At 52.3% G+C, this 23,537-nt stretch overlaps 1 protein-coding gene, 1 long non-coding RNA gene and 1 pseudogene across 2 annotated transcripts; 1 reads left to right on the top strand and 2 right to left on the bottom strand.

Annotated features, from left to right (window-relative positions):
- Positions 1 to 12,435: 12,435 nt before the first annotated feature.
- On the top strand, positions 12,436 to 16,524 carry LOC147350763 (uncharacterized). The gene is made up of 2 exons (XR_015149037.1): positions 12,436 to 13,591; positions 14,900 to 16,524. It is a non-coding gene; the product is annotated as an uncharacterized LOC147350763 (long non-coding RNA).
- Positions 16,285 to 19,993, bottom strand: LOC147350762 (uncharacterized). Its single transcript, XM_086362290.1, has 2 exons — positions 18,254 to 19,993; positions 16,285 to 17,543 (listed from the first exon to the last, which is right to left on the bottom strand). Exon 1 carries the CDS (start codon positions 19,523 to 19,525, stop codon positions 18,824 to 18,826), a length of 702 nt encoding a protein of 233 aa, XP_086218416.1. The 5' UTR covers positions 19,526 to 19,993; the 3' UTR covers positions 16,285 to 17,543; positions 18,254 to 18,823.
- A 3,112-nt stretch (positions 19,994 to 23,105) lies between these two features.
- Positions 23,106 to 23,225, bottom strand: LOC147350761 (5S ribosomal RNA; annotated as a pseudogene).
- Between the last annotated feature and the right edge of the window lie 312 nt (positions 23,226 to 23,537).

Genomic DNA, 23,537 nt, shown 5'->3' with positions numbered 1-23,537 from the left:
GAGGGGACGTGGCCGGACTTGGTGGCAGAGCTCCTCCAGGGTGAGGGGCTGGGGCTGTCAGAGGTGGGGAACCCCTGCTCCCAGGGTGGACGAGGTGAGTGTGAGGAGGACTGCGTAGACAGTGGAGGAAGAGGAGGTGGACACGGCCTCCTCCTCTTGGGGGTTTTTGGGTAACGAGGAGGGACCTGGTGCCAGGAACCGAGGCCTGACACAATTGGGGGCTTCAGATGGAGAAGCCTGGGGCCTGGTCACCAGTCCCGTGTGTGTCAGTGAGAGTGAGAGACGAGAAGAGGAAGCAGCCGCGGGGCAGGAGGAGCCGCTGTGCTCTGAAGACAGTGGGCCACAGCGGCTGGTGCGAGGGAGGGGTGTCTCCAGGAGGCAGCTCTGGAGGGGTCACAGCAGTGACTTAGCAGCACAGGTGGGGCCTCAGAGTGGGGCTTGTGGGCAGTGTGGGCTGGGTGGGGGGCACTGTGCTGCCTCAGGAGGGAGGGAGTGGGGACTGAAAACTGGCTCACAGGCAGGGCAGGCACGGCGTATTTGGTGGGACCTCCCAGAGGAATTGGTCACCTTGTCTCTGAGACATTCTCCCGGAGGAAAGAGCTTCGGGTGAGGAGGGGGAGAGAGATGGAGGTTGCACCCCGCGAGGGGACTGGGAGGTGATGGTTGGGGATTGACCCAACCCGGAGGCCTCTGTGGCCCTCAGAGGACCCTCGAGGGTCCCCAGTCCACAGCGGGACTGTGTCGTACCCCCCACTCAGTTCTCAAGTGTGCTCTAGCCCCAGGCACTTGGGTGGAAGTGGAGCAGAGAAGGGAAAAGTTCTGTCAGGAGGGACGGGAGATGGGAGGGAAGACAGGTGTGGCTCCGGGAGATTCCAGATTTCCATCTCCTGTGCAGCACAGTGTTCGCAAAACCGTCGAGCAGAGCAGCCTGTGACCCCAAGCAGGCTGAGCTGGTGGTTGGCCCTGGCCACTCTGCAGACATATGGGGTGTCCTGTCCGCGAAGGAAGGCCCTGTCTCCTGGGTTTAGGGACTTCTGCACATGAAGGCACCACCCTCGTCCCAGAGACAAGACTGAGCAGAGCCCGGGCGTTCCTGCAGTACAGGCGGCTCACAGTCAAGGCAGGGCTGCCCTGCCTCCCAGCAGGCCCCTGCTGAGTGAGCTCCTGGCACCTGCAGGCCCAGGCCTTAGTGCTCAGGGCCTGAGCATCTGTGCTGGGGCTTGTTCAGCCCAGACTCTGGTGACACGCTCACCTCTGCTTTAATGGGAGACACCAATGGTGCTCAGCTCCGAGCTGTGGGTCCGAGGCTTTTCTGCTGCGGATTGTCTGAGGCGCCTTTAAAAGCACTGAGAGCGGTGCAGACAGTGTTCCAGGCAGACCGGTGATTGTGATCCACAGACTTCCCGTGGGAAAGGGAGGTCAGAGCAGGCGTGGGCCAAAGGGGAGGTGGGGTGCCAAGGGGAAAGCAAAGCAGGTGCACGCCGTGCCCTGGAACTTGAGAGCGGGCTCCAGGGGCACCCTGGACGCCCCAACCCCAGACAGCCGATCCTGTCCTAGTCAGCTCCACACCCTCGCGGCAGCACTGCCTTCCCCACATACGGGAGTTTTCCAGCTGCTGGGGATGAGCCCTGAGTGTCTGCAGAGCAGCGGGCGGCCTGTTGCTATTGGAGCCAGGAGGGCAGTGCCCTCCCGGGGGCCCTTTTGCTGTGAAATTGCCGATCTTCCAAATGGACAGGCTTTGGCTCGTCTGACAGAGTGAGCTCTCTTTTCTTCTAACAGCACCCTTCTTCCCCGTGTGTTTCAGCCGACCCCACTTGGGCAGCGCCCCGGACCTCAGGTTCCCTGTGGCGGACCGGCCGGCAGACTCCTTGGGCAATGGGGCGGTGCTGCGGTGCCCCCAGAAAGGCCGGCTGGCAGCGCTGCATGATGAGCCATCCGAGGCAAGGACCCCGCCACCCCCTTCCCATCCCTGGTTGGCACCTTGTGAGGCACCTGCCCCCTCACACTGTGGTCCTGAGGTGGGTTTGGAACAAAGCGCTGATAGATTGCTTTACGTCTCCCCATTTTCCTTTTTCTGGCTAAGAGTTTACTTTGAAGGCATGCTTTTTTTCCTTAACCAATTTTGATTATTTGTGGCCTACTGTGAGCTCCAGCATGGTACTAATTAGCACAGTTTTGAAATCGTCCTACGAGTAAATGGATACACATATCCATCAGCTTATAGTGAGAAGAATTCTCATTGGGAGTTTAAGTGCCTTTATCTTTTCGCCTCATTCATGCCATGTATTTGTTCATACATGTCTGTGTTTTGAGCTTCCACATTCAGTGAGCAGTTAGTTTGGGCCAGACATGGTCAGAAGTAGGACTCCAGCAGTGAATTAAAAACCGTGTGTGTCCTTTATCCACTGCTACGTAACGAATCATTGCAAAGCTTAGTGACTTCCCAGGGAGCAGCTCACAGTCCCCAGTGCCTGTGCATTCTAGCAGGCAGGCCTGGTTCAGGGCCTCCTGAGGGCAAGGGAAGGCCCCCCAGGGCTGGATGGCAGGCTTTCAGACTCACCTGGCTGCTGGGGACAGGCCGAGGTCCCTGCCGTGTGGCTTTCCCATGGCCTGGCGCTCCTCGGAACACCCTCTGAGAGCGAGAGTGCGGGGTTTAGCCCGGGGCCTTTCACGCCCTGGTCTCAAGGCCGCACACCTTCACTTCTGTTTGCGAGAGTGAGCTGCGAAGTCCTGCCTCGCTCAGGGGCTGAGCAGGAGTTGCCCCTTCTGCCTCTTGAAGGGAGGAGGATGGAAGAATTTGTGGACCCCTTTTTAAACCCATGCAGCCTGTTGAACAGTAATGAGCAGGGAAAGGAGACCAGAGTGCCTGAGTTGTCCAAGGAGGAGGGGATGATCGTGTGTAAACAGGGTGGCCAGTGAGGTGACACCAGGAGGGTGACCTTGAACCAGAGACCCAGAGGCAGGAAGAGAAGTAGCCACTCGGAGATAGAAAAAGGGTCATGTCAACCAGCGGGGACAAGGGAGAGAGTAGGCCACATCAGGGAGGAGCCTGGGCTCAGGCCTGAGCAGCTCGAGGCCAGAGGCTGTTTCCTGAGGTGAGGAGGGCGGCTGGGGCGGGGAGCTAAGCCGGGCCTCAGCCCTGTTGAGGTGGACGAGCCCATTGGGTGTCCCGGGGACGTGTCAGGAGAACAGCTGAGTGTTCCGGCCTGCATCCGGGAGAAAACTCATTCAGGTCAGGGTGGACTTCGGGTCGTGGGCATACAGATGGCATTTAAAGGCACGAGCACAGTAAAGTCACCAGGCGGGTGCCGGTGGAGAGAGATGGGGTGCAAGGGTAGGGCTGTGGGGCATCCTGCATTCCAAGGTTGAGAAGGGGCGCAAGGGACTGAGGAATAACCGCAGGGAGGGCAAGGCGTGGAGCCCAGGGAGAAACATGCTGGGGGCAGGGGGTGGCGTGGGGGAGGGCAAGGAAAGGAAGGGGCTTGGTAACTCGGGTTCCTCGAGCCCCTGGGGAATTGCCCTGCAGGGCGGGGCTCACCGCCTGCTGGCAGAGAAGTGGAGACCTGGCGGGGAGGGGGACCATAGAGGCCACTCCCAAGGAGCTTTCAGAGACCCGCAGTGGGCGCTGCAGGGAGCCCTGGAGGAGGAATCTGCTGGTTCCCCTTGTGTGATTGGAAGGCGAGAGAAGGGAGAGGACATGCCGACTGGGCTGATGGGGGTGAACCCATAGGCAGCTGGTTCGCTGGAGCAGAGGAGGAATGATGGCAGGTGGTCCCGGAGCCAGCAAATGGGGTAGCCAAGCCCTGGGGCGGGGTCGTGATGAAGACAGGAGGCTAGGGCACTGGACACAGGGGCAGGGAGCCAGCAAGCCAGCACCTCGAGGCTGCCCCTCAGTTCCTTTGAGGTCCTGTCTGGGAAAGAAGGCAGGACCTGGGTGACAGTGTGGCAGGGGGGACGTTTTCCGAGAGAAGGGTGTGAGGTGTGAGAGCGGGAGGGCGGCACGGGGCCCCGCTGGCACTATCCCATGTGTCTCTGATGACAGAGCCACCCTTGCAGTGCGAGGAGCCATCCCCCAGAACAGCCCGAGGGCCTGTGTCCCGAGAGGAGAGCCACGGAGGGGCTGGCCCTCCCGTCTCCTGGCTGCCCCTGCTTGCGCCTCTCTGTGGGTGTTCAGACCAGCCTGGGAAACGGAGGACTGGGAGCCTGCGAGGACGGCACACTCTGGTGAACTGGTACCAGTGATGACCGCTGATAGGGACCCAGCGGCTGCCGAGCTGAAGGGTTCTTTTTTCTTATTTTCCTCCAGCCTGGCTGATGGAGGCATGGATGTATTTTTGTAATTTTCAGTTTCTGTCTCTGACTCCATCAGCCCACCCTTGTGAATAACCTCATAGGTTTGCCTGCCGTCCACGCTGAGACCTGAGTGTCACCAGGCCATCTAGGAACTGGATTCTCCCCGTGCCTGTTTCTTGAGTCCTGTTCGCTTAAGAGATGGCAGTGTCTCATGAGCATGGTCCATTTATCCAGAGTCAGGGCTTCCATGTAAAATTGGGTTCAGTTCCTGATAGACTTGAGCTGCCCTGAATGTCGCTGATGAGACGTGGTCCTCTCATGCCCAGGTGCAGACCCCGAAGGAGCAGGACTGGGAGCGCACGCAGAAAGCCAGCATGCTGGCCGACGTGGCCCAGGCATTTGAGAGTGACGAGGGCGTGTCTGACGACGAGGGCGACAGGGTCACCCTCTTCAGCTCGGCCACTCAGCTGTCGCCCGGCAGGCAGGCTGATGCCAAGACTCTGACCGTGATGATGCAGGAGCAGCTGGACGCCATCAACGAAGAGATCCGGTGAGTGATCCTGAACTCAGCTCCCCAGAAACTCGGTTTCTCTGAGGAGCTGTCTTCTCCTAGGGACGTCTGAGTGTTCCATAGTAAGAAACCTGACCTCAGGTCTGCTTCAAGAATTTTCAGTTTTGAGATGGCCCTTGATTACAGAGCTCGGTCAGCCAGGGCATTCTGTCCGTGGTGTGGTGTCAGCACTCTGTGGGGGCGGGGGGGGGGCGTTGTGGGGTGTCCCCCCTCAGCTCTGAGCCACAAGGTGAGTGAGGTACCGAGGCGGTGTCCCCTGTGGCCCGTGGACCCTCCTGTGTCCCTCAGAGGCCCCCATGTTCTGGTGAAAAGCCACCTGGTGAAAGCTGGGGTTTTGCGCTTGGCAAATTCCCACTCAGATCTGCATTTTCCTTTTTAACTTAATGCAGTGTGAAGATTGGCTTGTTGTAAGACAGTGGTCCAAGGACGTGTGTTTGAGTTTTTCTCATCTCATCAGTATATTTAAGATGTTTTCTTTAGACACCGTCTTGGCAGTTATAACAATTTTCAAAACAGGATAGAATCCAAAGGCCTGCCTCGTGGTGAGCGGGGGGCCTTGGGTCTGGGTGCAGCCAGGTGGCTGGGGGCCCCGAGGCCTGCCTGGTGCCGCACCCGCACAGCTATGCCCGTGTCCCGAGTCCATGTTCAGAGTGGCCGCAGGCCGGTGACCCTGCACAGGACCAGGCAGAGCTCCTGCTCAGACTGTTCTCATCACGTCAGCCCAGGCCGAGGTGCCCGTTCCTGTCGGCCGAGCGGGATGCTCCGGGGGAAAGGCAGGGGGTGAATGGGACAACCAGCAAATGCAGGTGGTGTCGCCTGCCCATTTGACGCCAAGACAGACAGCTGTGTGGGCCGTGTTGAGCACAGATGAGCTCAGAAAGATGGTCTTTCCACGTCCCTGCAGGAAGTATGGAACGGTTATATATTAATATTTTTATTTTTACAGCAAGTTGTCAGGTAAAAGTGATTTTTCCTTATGCGACAAGTTGACTTGATGTAAATGGTCAATTCTGTCCATCAACTTGTTATCAACAGTGAAAAACTTTCCAGATGTATGAGTAGAAGTGAAGCTGGAGAGTTTACTTCCTGTAAGAATCTTGTATTTTAATTTGAAAGTCATTTTATTTGCATAATCGTGTATTTAAACTGCTATATAAAAACATCCACCACACATTAGGGGAGAAGAGCAGAAACTGTGAATTCTAGGTTAATGCAGCACATTGACATGAATCCAGGAACTCACACAAAGCTGGTGGAGAACCTCATCAAGTGATGCGTCTGTATATATACAACCTTAAAAAAAAAAAAAAAAGATCAACTCAGCACTTCATCTGGTCTGGAGACTTGTGTTTAGAAACTGCAGCTTGTTTGTGAATTGCTGTTTTGATTATACAGAGTTCCTGATTCCCAGTGGAAAAGACTTGAGGCACTGACGTGCATCTCTGCCCTGAGAGCAGGGGAGGTAAGGGTTGTCAACTTGAGGTATCTCTTCACAGGAAAGAGAGTGGCCACCAGGGCCCCTTCAGAATGTTAGAGTAAATAAGTGAAATCAAGCGTGAATGATCAGGGCCAGTTTGTAAGACTCAACGCTAAGTTATTCTAAGTTTGAGAATATTCAAAAGAGGAAACGTAGAACCTTTTGGCTGAGATGTTCATTGAGCAACTGTTTCTGGAATTTGCTAATCATGACACAGAATGCCAGCCCAAATTTATTGTCCAGATAGGTTCCTCTGCTGACAAAGGCAGGTGACGTATTTTATTCTATTTTAGGTTGATCGAAGAAGAGAAGGAGAACACGGAGCAGCGGGCCGAGGAGACTGAGAGCAGGGAGGACAGGGGGAGCTTAGGCAGCCTCCGTCGTTTTAAATCAGTGAGCTCCCTCAACCTGCTTCCCACCTCCTCGCATGCTGGCTCCTGCCCGGCCCTGCCCAAGCCCAGAACGAGGCGGCACAGCCTGGCACAGGAGGGAGACCAGCTGGGCATCATGACTCTGGTATGTGTCTGCCTCCTCCCTGCCGCATCCCTCCCCCAGCACGCTGTTTTTTTTTGTTTTTTGTTTTTTCTCTTTATACCCAGAAGAAAATCAGGTACATTTGCTACGCTCAGAGGTCTAAAAGTTTTTAAACCGCCTAGTCTTTAATCATTCCACAATGGCACAGCAACAAATTAGTCTTGGTATTTGGACCACTACTTAGCACGTAATCATGAACTCAGCCAGAGCCTGCCTCTGTAACGTTGGGCCTGGCCTGTGCTGGGCACAGCAGCTGCAGGGAAGTTTCTGTTCTCAGGGAGCAGACAGCTTCGTGAAAGTAGCCATAGGCAGCTCTCATGGCATGGGAAAGCCGTACAGCACATTCTCCATTGGGGATGCCTGGCTGCAGGGTGCAGGGCATGCGGTGGGAACAAAACCAAGAATCTACACTGGTCTGCTTGCTGATGGACCTGGCCACGCGCTCAGTCCAGCTCTGCGTGTGAAACCAGGTTAAAAGCCCAGGGCCCCAGGGCTGCAGGGAAGACGTCGGGCTGCCTCAGTTTTCTGAGTCTAAAACTGGGATGACGACCTAGGGCTTTTGGTGACAGAGTGTGCGGCTCTAAAGCACATGTTCCAGCTTTCTTGTGTGTTTAGCTTAGGTGTTGTGAGTGTATTGCTGTTTACCCCATGAAATCACGTGTACAACATTCTGCTTTGTAACTGGACTTGTATTGTCTCTTTTTTCTGTTACCACCCATTTCATGTTAGCTGCATTGTTAGTCAGCTTATAATTAAATTAACCGTGAATCATTTTAGCGGCCTGTGAAGTGGTAACCAGTCCATTTTGTGGTCTTTTGACACTGTTTTTTATAATTGGCATCATTGGCTAATTAGTTGATATTTAAAATTCTTTGATGATTTCTCTGTGGTTTCATGCTTGATTTCTTTCCAAATATTTGGAAAAGAACAGTTCTGTATGTTTTCCTTGCTGTTGGAGTTCTCTGACAGTGTGTCTGCTTTCATCATTGGTTTTGATTCCCTCTCTCATCCTGTTGTCTGCTTAGTCATCATGAATCCAGATCCCCCCCAGCCCCCGAGGCTGTAGTTTACCCATCCATCTCCCGTGCCCCGTCCCCTCACTTGCTCTGGTCATAGCCGTTCTGTGGTCCACAGCGTGTGTCCCCTTAGTCGGGTTTGTGCTTTGTCTTCATGTGTCATTAAATGGTGTTTTTCCCCCATAGCAGTAAGTTGAATTGGTGTATCACTGTGCAGTTACAGGAGAAGGCAGTGGCAACCCACTCCAGTACTCTTGCCTGGAAAATCCCATGGACAGAGGAACCTGGTAGGCTGCAGTCCATGGGGTCGCACAGAGTCGGACACGACTGAAGGGACTTAGCAGCAGCAGCACGCAGTTATAAGCATAATATATGTAGATGGATCCTAAACTACATATCATGTGTAATTCATAAATGAGATTGTGCTTACATGAAGAAATGATCCTCTTAAGTGTAGAATTAATGGACTTTTAGATATGCAGATGACATCACCCTTAAGGCAGAAAGTGAGAGGAACTAGAAAGCCTCTTGATGAAAGTGAAAGAGGAGAGTGAAAAAGTTGGCTTAAAGCTCACCATTCAGAAAACTAAGATCATGGTATCTGGTCCCATCACTTCATAGGAAATAGATGGGGAAACAGTGTCAGACTTTATTTTTTGGGGGCTCCAAAATCACTGCAGATGGTGACTGCAGCCATGAAATTAAAAGGCGCTTACTCATTGGAAGCAAAGTTATGACCAACATAGATAGCGTATTCAAAAGCAGAGACATTACTTTGCCAACAAACGTCCATCTAGTCAAGGCTATGGTTTTTCCAGTTGTCATGTATGGATATGAAAGTTGGACTGTGAAGAAAGCTGAGCATCAAAGAATTGATGCTTTTGAGCTGTGGTGTTGGAGAAGACTCTTGAGAGTGAGTCCCTTGGACTGCAAGGAGGTCCAACCAGTCCATTCTAAAGGAGATCGGTCCTGGGTGTTCATTGGAAGGACTGATGCTAAAGCTGAAACTCCAGCACTTTGGCCACCTCAAGTGAAGAGTTGACACATTGGAAAAGACTCATGCTGGGAGGAATTGGGGGAAGGAGGAGAAGGGGAGGACAGAGGATGAGATGGCTGGATGGCATCACCAACTCAATGGACATGAGTTTGGGTGAACTCCAAGAGTTGGTGATGGACAGGGGGTCCTGGCATGCTGCGATTCCTGGGGTCACAAAGAGTCAGACATGACTGAGCAACTGAACTGAACTGACACAATATCCTTTCTGTGTTGGTGCTTGTATTTAAGACTGTAAATCTCATCAGCTTTTGCACAGTTAATGTCTCTATTAGACTCGTTAAAAAAGTATCTTCTATGGTTAATGTAAAGACTGCACCTGCTATTATGCTAGCTTTCATTCTTACATATTTTCACAGGGAACTTGCTTTAATGAATTTATTGTGAGAAGTTTTAAATCAAATTCTGTGTCAGGATTTTACATTAATGTCCAATAGGTGGTTAGATTTGTTCAGTGTTAAAATAGATATTATGGTAACTTCCTCATCAGTTAAATTACTAATTTAAAGTATAACATGTTTTTGATTAAGATAAACGAACTTATAGAGAAATTTGGCTGAGAATAGACACCTGTTAAGGCCCTTTGTTGTACAGAATGCTATGCTTTAATAAATCATGATGTTGTAATAGAATGGTATCTTCTTGAGTAATAATTTATAGTGTTTCTCTAGTAAATCTCGAATAGCTTATTTAACTTCTGTTGTCAAAAAAAATGTTCTGTTTCCAGTCACATGTTCTCTAAATCTTCATGTCACTTACATGTTTGCCATCATTTTTGCTTTACTGTATTTGCCTCTATGGATTCTTGAAATTTTAGCTTCAAAGTCGCAATGAATCTGGTTTCTCTTCATTTCTTTGCATGCATCTATCAGCCTAGTGATTTAAGGAAGCAGCGTCGAAAGGTAGACTGTTTACTAATTTAGCAGGCCTTTGTTTCTCTGTGAAGTATTGAAGAGTCCTTATCGTTTAACGTGAATGAACACTGTGTGGTTATGTCTTGGTGAATAATTGATGTTTTAATGGAAGTGATGAAACTCACCCACCACTTAAAATGTGCTGATGGTTCTGTTGGAAATAGGTCATTCGTTGGGACAGTTGTAACAGTTTGCCTTTCTCCCACTTGTTTGCCTTCTGATCATCTCATGCTTGTTTATAATAGACATAGTATTATTTATTATTTTTAAAAGTTTCTATACTTATGTTTTTGGCCATGCTGCACAGCTTATGGGATCTTAGTTCCCCAAGCAGGGATCAGACCAGTGTCCCGGCAGTCAAAGTGCCAAGTCTTAACCTTTGGACCACCATGGAATTTCCGCTTAGTGTTTTCATGTAAGAAATGACTGAATCAGAGCCATAGATGTTAGATTTGCGGGAAGCCAATTTAATGATGGTGGGTAGCAGTGTGCAGGAGACTCTGTGTGCCGGGCACGTGCTTTCCAAGTCTGTCATCTTATCCCCAGGTGAGGTCCAGGCTGCTGCTATCCCCATTCAGCAGACATAGACACTGAGGCTTAGCGAGGCCGGGCACACTGCCCAGGCTCTCACACCCAGCAGCGTGGTGTGGACTGGTCTGATCAGAGCCCGGACACTTAACCATGGTGCTGTCCAGCCCGCTTTCCTCCAGAGGCTCTCGTGTCCATCACGGCATCCCTGATGGAGGGAGCATCAGGAGGGAGCTCTCTGCCTCTCCCCTCGGGTCACGTGGATGAGCCCCTGTTGTTGGAGTCCAGTGCCCCAAGGGATGGCCTTCCTTGTCCCTCTCCTGCTCCCAGCCCGCTGACCGAGCACTCCTGGGCCTTCCCGCAGGACTGGGGTGGCCGTGCTCCAGTTCAGGCAGCTCAGTGCACAGGAGACCTTCTGCTGAGCACAGCAGACCAGCGCTGTCCCCCTGGGGTTGGTGACCTGGGTGTGCTGCTCGCCTGCTCTGTGGCCTGCTTTGCCCTCCTGTTCAGCGAGGACACGGCACTGCCCTTCCTAACCACATGTGGCACCAGTGGGGCAGCTCCCATCCTGGGGGAGGGCAGACAGGCGCAGACCCAGAGGCCTTCCTCAGGAGGAGGCCCGGGGGAAGGGGCTGGCCTGGGCCCTGACTCTGAGGCAGGTGTTTGTCTCCACTGAGTCCATAGTCAACCCAGGCGTGTCACTTCCCTGCTCTGTTCGTTGTTATTTTCTGATTTTTATAAATGCTTATTTTAACTTGAATTTGAGATTGATCCGTGTTCAGTTCCATGTGGAAAATTTCTAGCCTTTGTAGCCTTCTGTTGTCTGAGGGTTCTTGTTAGAGCTCAGGGGAGGGAGCCCAGTTTATCCAGCTGCTCTTAAATGAGTTCAGCTGTATTTTGCACTAAGTTACTTTGTTGTCACCAAGCTCCTGTGGGGCTGCACGGGATCAGTATTCTTTACAGAATCCCACCAAAAAAGCACAGGTTAGTTGGTCAAAACAACGCACTCATTGTTTATAACAATACATGCCATGCATGTTTCCTAAAACCTCCCCTGGTTTAACCACACACCGAAATGTATCAGTGAGACCTGTTTGGACCCTGCAGGGTTAATCTGTTCCCACACTGTCTTTCCTTTCCTCACACCCAGGACCAGCGGAAACGCTGGGAGTCCAAGAGAGATCATCTTCTTCTTCTTTTTTTTTTTTTAAATTAGTTTATTTTTTAACTGAAAGATAATTGCTTTACAGAATTTTCTTTTCTGTCAAACCTCAACATGAATCAGCCATAGGTACCCATATGTCTCCTCCCTTTTGAACTTCCCACCTCTCTAGGGTGATACAAGATCATCTCTTAGTGAAGACCTGGGGGTGCCTTATGGAAACCACTGTGAGCGAATGACACTCGAACTGCGTGTAAGTACTTCAGTGGGTAGTCCCCAGTCTGTATGTTACCGAGAAATACGATCCAGGCACATGGTGTTCGCGTGGAGGGGTTAGGTACCTTTTCTGTGTTTCTCTTGTTGTCATGGGTTCCAGTAACCTGCATCATCACTGCAAATGATCTTGGATGGTGGCACAAGCTGTGTCTTTTTCTCCTTCAAACAGAAAGGTCTGGACGGCTTTGCTGAGAGGTTTTGTACTCTAGCTGTGGTGCTTCCGAGCAGCATCTGGCGATGAGCACAGTCCTTTCATCAGGGCAGTTCATGCCGTGCAGGATTCAGGGTGCCAGCATCGCTCTGCTGTCCTGCCCCGCAGGGCCGTCTGGTCGCTGGATTCCAGGGAGGGCCGAGGCCGGCTGCAGGGAGGCTCCCGTCCGGGGTCTCTGCACTCAGTCAGATGCTCTCGTTGCCCCATAGCCTCGCTTTTTTTGAACAAGACAGTCCTTTAAGATGGCATTAAGCTATAACAAGGGTTTTTTTGTACTTGGGGGAAAGCATAGCTAATAGATCTTCAAATAAGTTTCTGGTTATAATGTAGGGCCTGTGTGATTGCCTTTTTCAGAACAGTCTATTGTTAGCCAATTTGACACTTACCTCACTCCCTCAGCTGCCAGCTATACGGGAAGAGGTAGGAGATGACAAGACCGCCATCAAATGTGAAACCTCGACCCTCGCCTGGCCACGGTCGCTTCGGATGGGCCGCCTGCGCACGGGGGCGCTGCACACAGCCACCCATGAGGACCTCAGGGACGCCCACAAGTCAGTGACCTGTGTGTGCATCGTCAGTTTCAGGAGCCCTGCCCCTCTTGTCTTGAAAGAGTTGCAAGGATGATTTTAAAGGAATACCACTGAGTTCGGTGCCTGTGTTTAGTGGTGAACTTCAGGTGCTGGGGAAGAAGAGCTCAGTGACCTCAGTGATTTTAGAAAATGTCCATCTCTACAGATTGACTCCTGTGGGAGCTTTCTTCCTGCTCTGGGTAGAGGGCACGTTCCTGACGGTGACGGCCCCATGCCTCTCGGGTTCGCTCTTGAGGGTCCCTCCCTTTTCTGCAGGGGTCTCCTCTCAGGAGACCCTGTCCCCTCCTGTGACTGACACTGTCCTCATTCAGACCACCACTTGCTAAGCTCCCGTCCTGAGCCAGGCAGCACTCGATGGGGGGCACGTGTGGTCACCTGACCAGCAGCCCTGCACGGTGATCGTCGCTCTCCTGCCACGGCCGGGGACGGTTACCCTGTGGGAGGCGGGGGGAACTACCCAGAGCAGGGGAGCACGTCTTCTCCTGGAGCGTCGTCACCTGCTGAGCAGCGACCCTAAGGGAGGGTCAGAGCGCCCTCTGCACCAGCTGTCCTGAAGTCAAGCCCTCCTCTCGGGAGAGCTCGAGGCAGAGAATCTCAGCTTCCCGGTGCGGTTGTCTGACACCGGGGGCCTGCATTGCTCGTGTGGAGTCTGGTTGGTGAAGGAGACTCCAACTGTCAGCTGCGAGGTTGAGGCACGGGTGTTTCTGGGTGCCCGTTTCTATCAGTAGCTCTTATGGAGGGGTGTGTGTTTGCACAGGGGTGCCAGTTAAAGGTCGTTTTCTCTCCCCGAAGCTCCACAGGCTCTCAGGACAGCCCCGGGAATAACCCCAGCAGCAGCACCAGCAGCCAGGGCTCGCTGCACAAAGCCCCAAAGAAGAAGGGCATCAAGTCCTCCATCAGCCGCTTGTTTCGCAAGAAGGAAAAGGGCCGGCCTGAACACCCCAGCAAGGAGGCGTTAGGACCAGGTGGGTGCTTCACCGTTCAGAGGGAGGAGGGCCTGCAGGCATCTCCCTTCTGTGTCTCCCCTGTCGTCCCCATGAGGCTCCTGTCAATCACGCTGGGGGTCCTCCTGGGAGCAGGAGTGGAGGAGGCGTCTGTCTTCTCAATGGGTCTGAGATGATCGGCTGAGTTAATGAGTGGATGGTTGGATGGATGGATGAATTAAGAGTGGATGGATGGATTGATTAGTGAGTGGTGGATGGATGAACAGATGGCTGGCTGGCTGGGTGGATGAACGGAGCATGGAATGAATAAAGCAGATGATTGTACTCCAGTGCTAGAAACATATTCTACGAAATTGGTTGAGTAGGAGCTGGGCGATGATTGTTTCATCCTAACAGTGACATGTGTTTGGAAACGGCCTAAGTGCTCCTCAGTGAGGGGTGAAGTACAATCTGTGGACACCCCACAAGGAACAGCCCGCCCTCCTTCCTGCCACCTTCCCCATCCCCAGGAGCTCATCAGGGGTTCTGCTCATGCCCCCCACCCCACCCGACAGCCACACAGGTCCTCCTGGGGTCCCCTCATCAGACAGGGTTATCATCAGGCCCCCATATCACTCAGCTTCCTCTCCTTGAGGACAGCGCATGTTCCTGCCTCTTCAGCCACAAATGTGTTGAGTCTCGTTTGTGCTGGGTGTGGGATTTACAGGGGTAAGTAAAGCAGATGTGGTCTGGAGCACAGTTTAGTGACAAGAGAGAAAAAGGAGCAGATTATTAAATGCTATCCCTATTAGTAGTAAATACAATGCTGAGATGGATGGTGCATTGATTATGTACCAGATGCTGTGTGTGCCCCTTACCAAGCAGGTGCTGCCCCCTCCCGATTTACAGAGGACAAAGTGACAGTCACCTGGTTAGGGAGCGGTTAGGGCAGGTTCACACCCACCCAGTGGGACCAGACACTTTGCCGAGCCCCAGCCACCTCTCTCGTGGATGAAACAGGAATGAGATGGCTCTATGGCATGATGATTCAATGGACATGAGTTGGAGCAAACTCCAGGAGATAGTGAAGGACAGGAAAGCCTGGAGTGCTGCAATCCAAGGAGTGACAAGAGTCGGACACAACTGAGTGACTGAACTAAAAACTGAGTGTGTGCTAACCTGTTTCAGTCGTGTCTGACTCTGCGACCCCAGGAACTGTAGCCCACTAGCTCCTCTGTCCATGGGATTCTCCAGGCAAGAAGACTGGAGTGGGTTGCCATGCTCTCTTCCAGGGCATCTTCTCAACCCAGGGATCGAACCCACATCTCTCATTATCTCTTGCATTGGCAGGCAGGATCTTTACCCCTAGCGCCACCTGGAAAGCCCCAGTGAATGCTGACAACTAGAAATGCAGAAAATGAGGGCTGCTCCTAAGTTAAACTGGAAGAGCAGCAAGCACAGGTTGTAAAGAGGAAAACACACGATGAGCGACAACAGCGCCAACAGAAACAAGGGATGCGTTCACCCACAGAAAGAAAACGTCCGTGCCGTTCGGAAGAGGAGCCCGTCAGCCCTTGGAGGGACAGTTGGAACCAGAATGAAAACCGAGGACATGGTCAGCAGTGCCCACCACACGGCCTGGGTGGCGTGGTGTCACTCACCAGGCTTCCTGTATCCCCAGAGCTGCTGGCAGTAACATCTCTGAGTGCCAGGCCGGGCAGCATCCCCGAGTGAGCTAAGGCATCACTGCTCTCCTTCCAGTGCTGCTCCGGAGCCCTCTGTAGGCGGCCACCCTCATCCCCTGCCCTGCCACTTGCTGGGGCCCAGCTGTCCCCCTGGAATCCTTTCAGCCCTTGAGCTTGGGTGTTCCCAGCCCTCTGCCACACCGGACTGGGACACAACTCAGGACTTGGGCTTGAGATATCAAGGAGACCGTGAATCTGGAAGGACACCACCCTGGGGCCTGTGAGAGAGCAGGAGAGCAAAGCCCCTACGGGGAGGAAGCAGAGCTGGGGGAACGTGCCCACAGCCTCCACTGCCTCTTGCACAAGTGCCTTTTCTTTGTCTCTCCTTGATCTGAAACAAAGCCCAGCTGCTGCTGCTCCGCAGGTGATTCCTAAAGATGCACCTCCTGCCAGAGCTATTGTCCTGCTTCTCTGGGGCTGCCTGAGTGTGCTCAGGAGTATCAGACAAGTAGGGCTGCCGCACCTCATACTGGAGGTGGGGGGCCTGATACTGGGGAAGGGTCGGAGGTGGGGGGAGGGTTTGAGCGTCGGGGAGGGCCTGATGCTGGCCTAGGGCCGTGACGCTGGACTGGGGTCTGATGCTGGACTAGGGTCTGATGCTGGGGGAGGACCTGATGCTGGACTAGGGTGCATCATTTGGGTCCCCATCAAGGTTGCCCTCGGACACCCCATGCTGTGACCGATGGCGAGCCTCGACACCTGAACTTTGTTCCCACCCTCGGCCCGCTGCCCACGCCTCAGCAGCAGAGGGGCCCTGTCCCCGCAGATGCTGAAGTGATGGAGCCTCTTGTCTCCGGAGCCAAGGGCATGAACACACCGTCGGTCGTCCTCTAGGGACACCTATGCTTCCGCCTTCTGGCCTTTCCATTGCATCCGTCCATTTCTCTTAACAGAATGTCCGTGTGATGACACGGGCTCCCATTACCAGCTCTGGTCTGTTCTCAGTGAGAGTACAGCTTACCCTCGGCACTCTTTATTGGCCCTGGGAAATTTTGCTTCAGTACTTTATTGAAAGAAAGCAATAAATAATACTATGATAAAAATAGTTCAAAAGTAGACTGTACATACTTTGTCACATATTCGGGAAGTTCACAAAAGATTAATAGAAAAATAGAATGGTAACAATGAATTGTACAAGTAAATTAAAGGCGGAACCCACATGTAAAGAAACATGCTGTCTCTGTCTACCAAGATACCAGCTGCATAATAAATATCACACTGTGACCTGAACGCATCTCTTGCTGGCTTTTTTAATGTGCCGCTGAAAAAGTAAAAATTACATTTGCTACTTATACAATCCAGAATGGCTATGTCATCACAATCTAAAAATGTACGCCTAGGTCCATTCTTTAAACATGTTTACAATCATGTAAAAAGATGATTTCCATAAAAATAAGGCCTTTGTCAGAGCTACACTACCCTGTCTGTCTGGGAAGTGGCACCTTCACTGTCCAGCTCGATGGCTCTGTAGTGGGTGCAGGGCATCGAGATTGGTCCCCAAAGAGTCTCACCAGAGAGGAGGGATCCAGGTCCACAGAGACAGGGTTACAGGAGAGATTTTCAGTCTTCTTCTAGGCATCCTTTCAGCCCAAATTTCATTAGAAGCTCACATTTAACACCCAGTACTTTTAAATCACTTCACGCTGTGGACAAAAAGCATTTCTTGCTAGAAAAAGTACAGTTTAGGCCAGTCGTTAACATCCAACAACAACTGGTTGAAATTAAGTTTTCTTATTTCAGAGTGATTGTTGGAGAGCTTGGTTACATTCTGGAAGGATAATAAAGCACACCGTGTCATGATGATTTTACAATCGCAGGAAAACCCCTTCTCTCATGGCTTAACATTGAAAAATTAAACAAGAATAATTACAATAAATGCATCATTTACAAAAGCCCTGTGTTTGTTCATAGGATTTATACAGACAAGCACTACAGTACATTCATTTGAAAGACTGAAATCAGGTATCAGAACATGAAATTGATCTGAAAGGATATTCATAGCCTGAATATACAAGAAAAAGGAAGGAATTATATAAATGAAGTCATAAGTTTACATAAATATCAGAAACATTAAATTCTAAAATATTTTCTCTATGGTATTCATGAATTTTTCACTAATTAAAAACCCTGTAATATCTTCGGGTCCATGTAACAAGTATTAACAGAGTAAAGATTCCATCGAGTTCAAAATGTAGTCTTTGTTGTATACTGGATGCTGTATAAACATCTGGAGAATTCGTGCAGGTAAACTGGAAACACACACAGAAAAGTCAGTCCTGGGTTGGCAGCTGGTGCCCCAGCCCCTGCCCCTCCTGACACCCCCACCCCCCCACCCCATTTGGGGCTTCAGCTGCTTTGAGAATTCAGAGAAACATGGAGGGCCAAGCAGATCAAGGAGAGAACTCTGTGGCTGACTTTATTCTGACATATAGCTAAAAGCTGCTGGTAAAAAAAACTCAAAAGCCCAATCCAGCTTTCTAGCTGAGATGTGAACAGGACAGAGCAGACAGCCTCCTGCCCTCAGAGTTGCTCGAGCAGGGCTGGGCCCCAGGGCCAGACCCACCAGAGGCCTACCCAGAGCAGCGCCTGCAAGGGAGGGTGGCCCCTTAGCAGCAGCCGAGCCCCAGATGCCGGTGCACCTCCGTGTGAAATGCTGGCCTCCGTACGGAGAGGCCCAGGGCAGGGCAGCCTCGTGAACCCTGACACTCTGGGCCCTGTTCCCTCCGAGAACGTGCACGCAGGGCGTGGCCAGCAGCACTGCCGCTGTGGGAGGGATACCCATGCGTCCCTATGCGAGGGGCCTTGGCCATGCTCTGACCACTCCGGCGGCAGTGGGGCGCCAAGGTCACGTTCTCTGGTGTGAGGGTTCTCCCAGGCTAACCTCCAGAGACCCACTGACCCTCCACTCCCTGGGGCGTGGGCTCCATACCCCCGAAGGACCAGGCTGGCCTGTACTCACCCCAAAGCACATCAGGAGCAAGTCCTGACTGTAGCAGAATCCAGCCCCTGCATTCCCGCCACGGTGCCTGGTCCCATGAGCACGGGAGGAAGGGTGCAAACACAGAGTGCGGTTAGTCGTGCAACGTCACATGGGGCACGAGGACACACAACGCACACCCGCAGCAGTGCCCACTCCTACTGAGGGTCTGGGGAAACTTCTAGAGGGTGGATGAGCCAGAGAGAGCGAGCCTGGGGGCTGCCACGTGGGGGTCCCTGCCACCCGGGGTGGGGGGAGGGCGGTCAATGGCACATTTGATGACGTAAACGTGGTCATGGGGACAGATACTCCACGTCGGCAGCTGCCAGTCTCTCCTTAGACCTACGGATTCACAGAGCTCCACATTCACAGATTCCACACAGTCTATTGTTATTCAATTTTACACTTACCTCATTCCCTCAGCTGCCAGCTTTACGAGAAAGAGGTAGGAGATGACAAGACCACCATCAAATGTGAGCCCTCGAGATCAGATGAGATCAGGTGCGTTCAGGGTGGTATGGCCTTAGAAGGAGGCGGCTGCCGCCGGGGGCCCTAAGAGCCCTGCACTGTGCCTCCCTTTCGCTCTGACCTGCCGGTCGGGCCAGCAGGCCGCACCTCACCGTGGGGGCGCGCGCTATACTTGAGCCGAACGACCCGCGACCAGACTCCGCCGGCCAATGGCGCCACGCTCCCGAACACTGCCACCCCGCGGCCAGCAAACGCCTGGCCAGGTTCGGCAGCCCGGAGGGCTTCCGGGACCCCCAGCGGCATGCCAGGCGTGCGTGCGCACGGGGCCTGGGGGGTGGGCTGAGGGGCGCGGAGGTCTTGGCGCCCTCCATCCCGGGCCTCTCGAGGCCCGGCTGCGCTCGGCGAGCCGGGCCTCCCTCGATCCCGTTCGCTGCCCAGGGCCACGCGGCCCAGATGTTTCTGGCTTTCGGCCCTGCCGCCGCCCGACCCCCGCGGCCCTCGGGCCTCTGAGCCTCCTGTGGGCCTAGGCGCAGCCCAGCCAGGGCCCTGAGCGCCCATCCTGCCCGACACCTGCCCGATGCCCAAACCCACCGGGAGCCACGGAGGCGCGGTCCACCCGAGTGCCTCAGCCCCGCCCCTTCGCCCTACTGAGGCCCCCACCTTTCCCCCACGCCGCCGGACAAGCACACAACCTTCCTGCGAGAGCAGACGAGCGACAGGCAGGCACACGGACAGACACACAGACAGTTGACAGCCCGCCGTCGCAACCTCATCAGCCAGAGCCATAGCACCTGTGAGAGGCCGGGGCCAGAGGAACGGACGGGCCGCCGGGTGTCAGGAGAGACAGAGGCAGAAAGAGATGAAAGTTCAGAGATAGACTCCAGGACTGTGAGAGGGAGATACAGATAGACAGACAGACAGACAGACGGATGTGTGCGCGCGCACACACACACACACACACACGGAGCCAGAGACAGAGGGAGACACAGAGCGAGTGACAGAGAGACAGCAAACAGGAGACAGGGGAGAGAGGATGGCATCGGATCTGAGACAGACACACTGGCACAGCCCGTGACGCACCTCAGAGGAAGGTCACGCGGAAGAAGCAGCTTCCCCAAGGGAGGGGGCGTCAGCTTTGGGCCGGGCCCGGCTGGACGCGGTGCCCTGGGGCTGGCGGTCACCCGTGGGGACCCCAAGACTTCCTTGAAGCCGAGGTCTCAAAGGTCCCCTTTGGCCTGGCTACCTAAGGCGAGACCCAGCCCCCATCCCCAGGCCAGAGGGTGAGTGTGTGAGAGTGTGTGTGAGTGTGTCGGTGGGTGAGGGTGAGGTCGGGTCGACTTGGGGCCGAGTGAATACCCAGAGTGGAGGGGGGAGGGTGTGGAGGCCAGGGGTTGGGAAGCTTGCGTGTCCTCTTGCTGTCTCTCTCTCCCTCTTTCTCCGTCTCCCTTACCTGTGGTTTCTAGCTCTTGACCTGTCTCGGCGGCAGGGTGTGTGTGTGTGTGTGTGTGTGTGTGTGTACCTCCAAACCCAAAGCAACTTTCTATGGAGACATAGTGAAGGGTAAATGCATTCTTACTCATCTGATATATCCTAAAACACTGGACATGTCTGAACTCAAACTTTCAGGGCCGCCTTCCTGCCACCCCTGGCAAGCATTGATGGTGCAACTGTAATCCTCTAAAGGAGCAAAAGTCCTGTACAAGTCCAGACATCTGCTCTGTACAGTCTCTTCCTGCAGTACAGAAAAGTATAGAACAGAATGACACATTCTTTGTTAATTGTACAGAAGAATCAGCTGCTATCTGCTGCCTAGTCAACATGGTCAACATGAGGAAGTCAAGCAAGAGTTCCAAATCTCTTGAATGTGGTCCTTGGAAATACTTCTGTTCTTAGTTGCTCAGTTGTGCCCAACTTTTATGCTACCCATGGACTGTGGCCAGTCAGGCTCCTCTGTCCGTGGCATTTCCCAGTCAAGAATACTGGAGTGGTTTGCCATTTCTTTCTCCAGGGGATCTTCCCGACCCAGGGATCAAACCTGAGTCTCCTGCAGGTGGATGCCTTCCCATCTGAGCCACAATACAACTAATTGCCTAGTCAAAATACAAAGAAAAAAGCTAGTGTTCTACTAAGTGGAAAGATGATTTAAGAAACGGAAGCTTTCCTTTGTTGGTATATTTGAATCTTTATTTAGTTTTATTTTATTTTTATGATTAAGGCTACTTGAACAAGGCAATGGAGAAACCCCAGAGTTGAAAAGCAATTGACTTTTTAAAAGAAACATGTGGCAGGTGAAACTTTCTTCATTTTTTAGAGTTGGTTCAATGCAAAATCTTTATTCAACAAATATGACTCTTGTGAACTTTATTTCAAATCTCCACGATGAATCACTAAGGCATCAAGGAAGAAAGGAGTAGAGGTGGAGAAAAAAAGAGCAACCTTTCCCCTTGGCTCCATCTCAACCAGCTGCTTAGTTCCTTCATCTCATGGACTACGATCTGGGATAATCTTGTTTGTCTGATTTTTGTTTGGGGACCGTTTCTAGTCACAGGGCTAGAAACAGTGGAGGGGGTAAGCCCTTCTTTCCATTCCACATCAGACCCAGTGGGCAGTCCAGGCCCTGCCCACTGCATTGAGTCTGTAGCAACAGAATCACCAATGATGCTGGTTAACAATGCATATTGCTGGAATCCACTCCATGAGGACTATGGAAGATCTTCACATTTCTGGAAGAGCTGCACACCTCCAGAAGGAACCAAAAGACTTGCCTGAAATGGTAAAGGTATAAGTATTGGACTGAAAGTTGGAAGGTCTCCACCTTTGCTATGTAAGTAAAATGATCTTTCTTTGAAATGAAAATGGATAATACTAAAAGTTCACATTGTTCTAGAGCATTAATTAAAAAAAAACCCTGAATTATAGAAATCTGATGTATGAGTTCCTGGAAAGCAAGAACCTATATTTATTGATATGTCTTCATGCCTTAGATCGTCCCTTGAATATAGTGTGCACATCAACAGAAGAAAGAAAAGAACTGAATTGACAAAGATACAAAGAGATCCAAAGTGCTGAGCCAAGTGAAAAGCTGAGGCTTCGCAGAACTTTTCTGTCTTTCACACACTGAATAAATATTGAGCACCTACTATGAGCTAGTAGGCATGCAATATGTTTCTGGAAATAGAATGCTGAGAGAAGAAGAAACACAGTTCCTTCTTTCACTGACTAATGATAAATAACAGGCAGATACTTTGAGAACTTCTATAGGGGCCTCTTCCCTCACCAAAAACTGGGTGTCAGAGAAGGCTTTTCAGACTAATAATTGAGTTGAGATCCATAGGTTGAACCAATGTCAACCAGGGTTGAGATGCAGGAAGAATTTCAGGCAGGTAAAATAGCATCTTGGAAGGCTACATGACAAGGGAACCTTAGTACATTCAAGAAATGAAAAATGCCCTATGGGATGGAACCAAAAGAGTGCAGAGGGCATTCCAGTGAAAAGAAATCAGAGAAGAAAGGGGGGACCAAGCAATGAAGGGATTTGGTCATATCTTCACTATGATGGGAAAATACAAGAGCAGTTGGAGCAGGGAGGTGATAGAATTGCATCTGCATTTTAAAAAGGTCATCTTGCTCCACATCACTCATGATTGGACAGACTCAACTCCAAACTACAACGAGGTTCCACTTCACATTAGTCAGAATGGTCCTCATGGAAAAGTCTGTAGATAACAAATGCTGGAAAGGATGTGGAGAAAAGGGAACTCGCCTCCACCGTTAGTAGGAATGTGAGTTGGTAGAGCCACTATGGAAAAGAGTATGGAGGTTCCTAAAGGAACTAAAACTAGAAGTACCATATTCAGCAGTCCCACTCCCAGGCATATATCCACCAAAATTATAACTGAACAAGATACATGCACCGTCTGTGCACATATATCTGTGTGTGCGCGCGGGTGCGCGCGAGCTCGGGCGTTCGCCGGCGAGGATGGGGGTGGGGTGGAGTGGGGGTGGGGCTGGGGCTGGGGCTGGAGCTGGTGCAGCCCCCTGGGATTGCCTGAGGCACGCCAAGGGAGCCCCAGACGGAGACCCGCGGGACGGTGGGGTGGGGTGGGGGTGGGGCTGGGGCTGGGGCTGGAACTGGTGCAGCCCCCTGGGATTGCCTGAGGCACGCCAAGGAGCCCCAGACAGAGACCCGGGACGGTCGTCTGGTTTCCTGGAAGCCAAATGCGGAGGGGCTCGCGGGCCGCGCGGAGGCAACCCAGGTCTGCAGCGGGAGTCAGTGCCCTGGCCACCCAGCCCCAGGAGGGGCTGGGGCTGCGGGAGCCCAAGAGTTGGGACGTGGGGCGGGGGCTAAAGGAGAGGGAAGGCAAAGAGCCTACAGCACCCGGTATACCCAGGCGGTCTCCCACCCAAGTACTAACCAGGCCCGACCCTGCTTAGCTTCCGAGATCAGATGAGATAGGGCGCGTTCAGGGCGCTATTCGCCTTAGACAGAGGCTGCTGCCACCGGGCGCCCTAAGAGCCAGGCCCTGCATCTCCGTTTCGCTCTGACCTGCCGGTCAGCCATTCCGTCTACAAGTGATTTTACTCTCTCCCCTTTCAATCCCTGCTTTCTGAGAGTCTCTCTCCTTCCATACTTGATGGTGTAATGAATGGATGCCTTAGATCATTTTCCCTCAACATTTTTTTCTCTTTATTTTTACATTGATTTCTATGAATTCATCTTCAAGTTTATGGATTATTTCTGCTAGCATCTCAAATGTGCTGTTGAACCTATCAATTTTTCATTTCAATTATTTTAGTT

The sequence above is a fragment of the Bos grunniens genome, chromosome 20, assembly GCF_055505025.1.
Source record: "Bos grunniens cultivar Pamir isolate PY7600 chromosome 20, Bosgru_T2T1.0, whole genome shotgun sequence".
NCBI classification, from domain to species: domain Eukaryota; kingdom Metazoa; phylum Chordata; class Mammalia; order Artiodactyla; family Bovidae; genus Bos; species Bos grunniens.
This window is presented reverse-complemented; position numbering and strand designations above follow the sequence as displayed.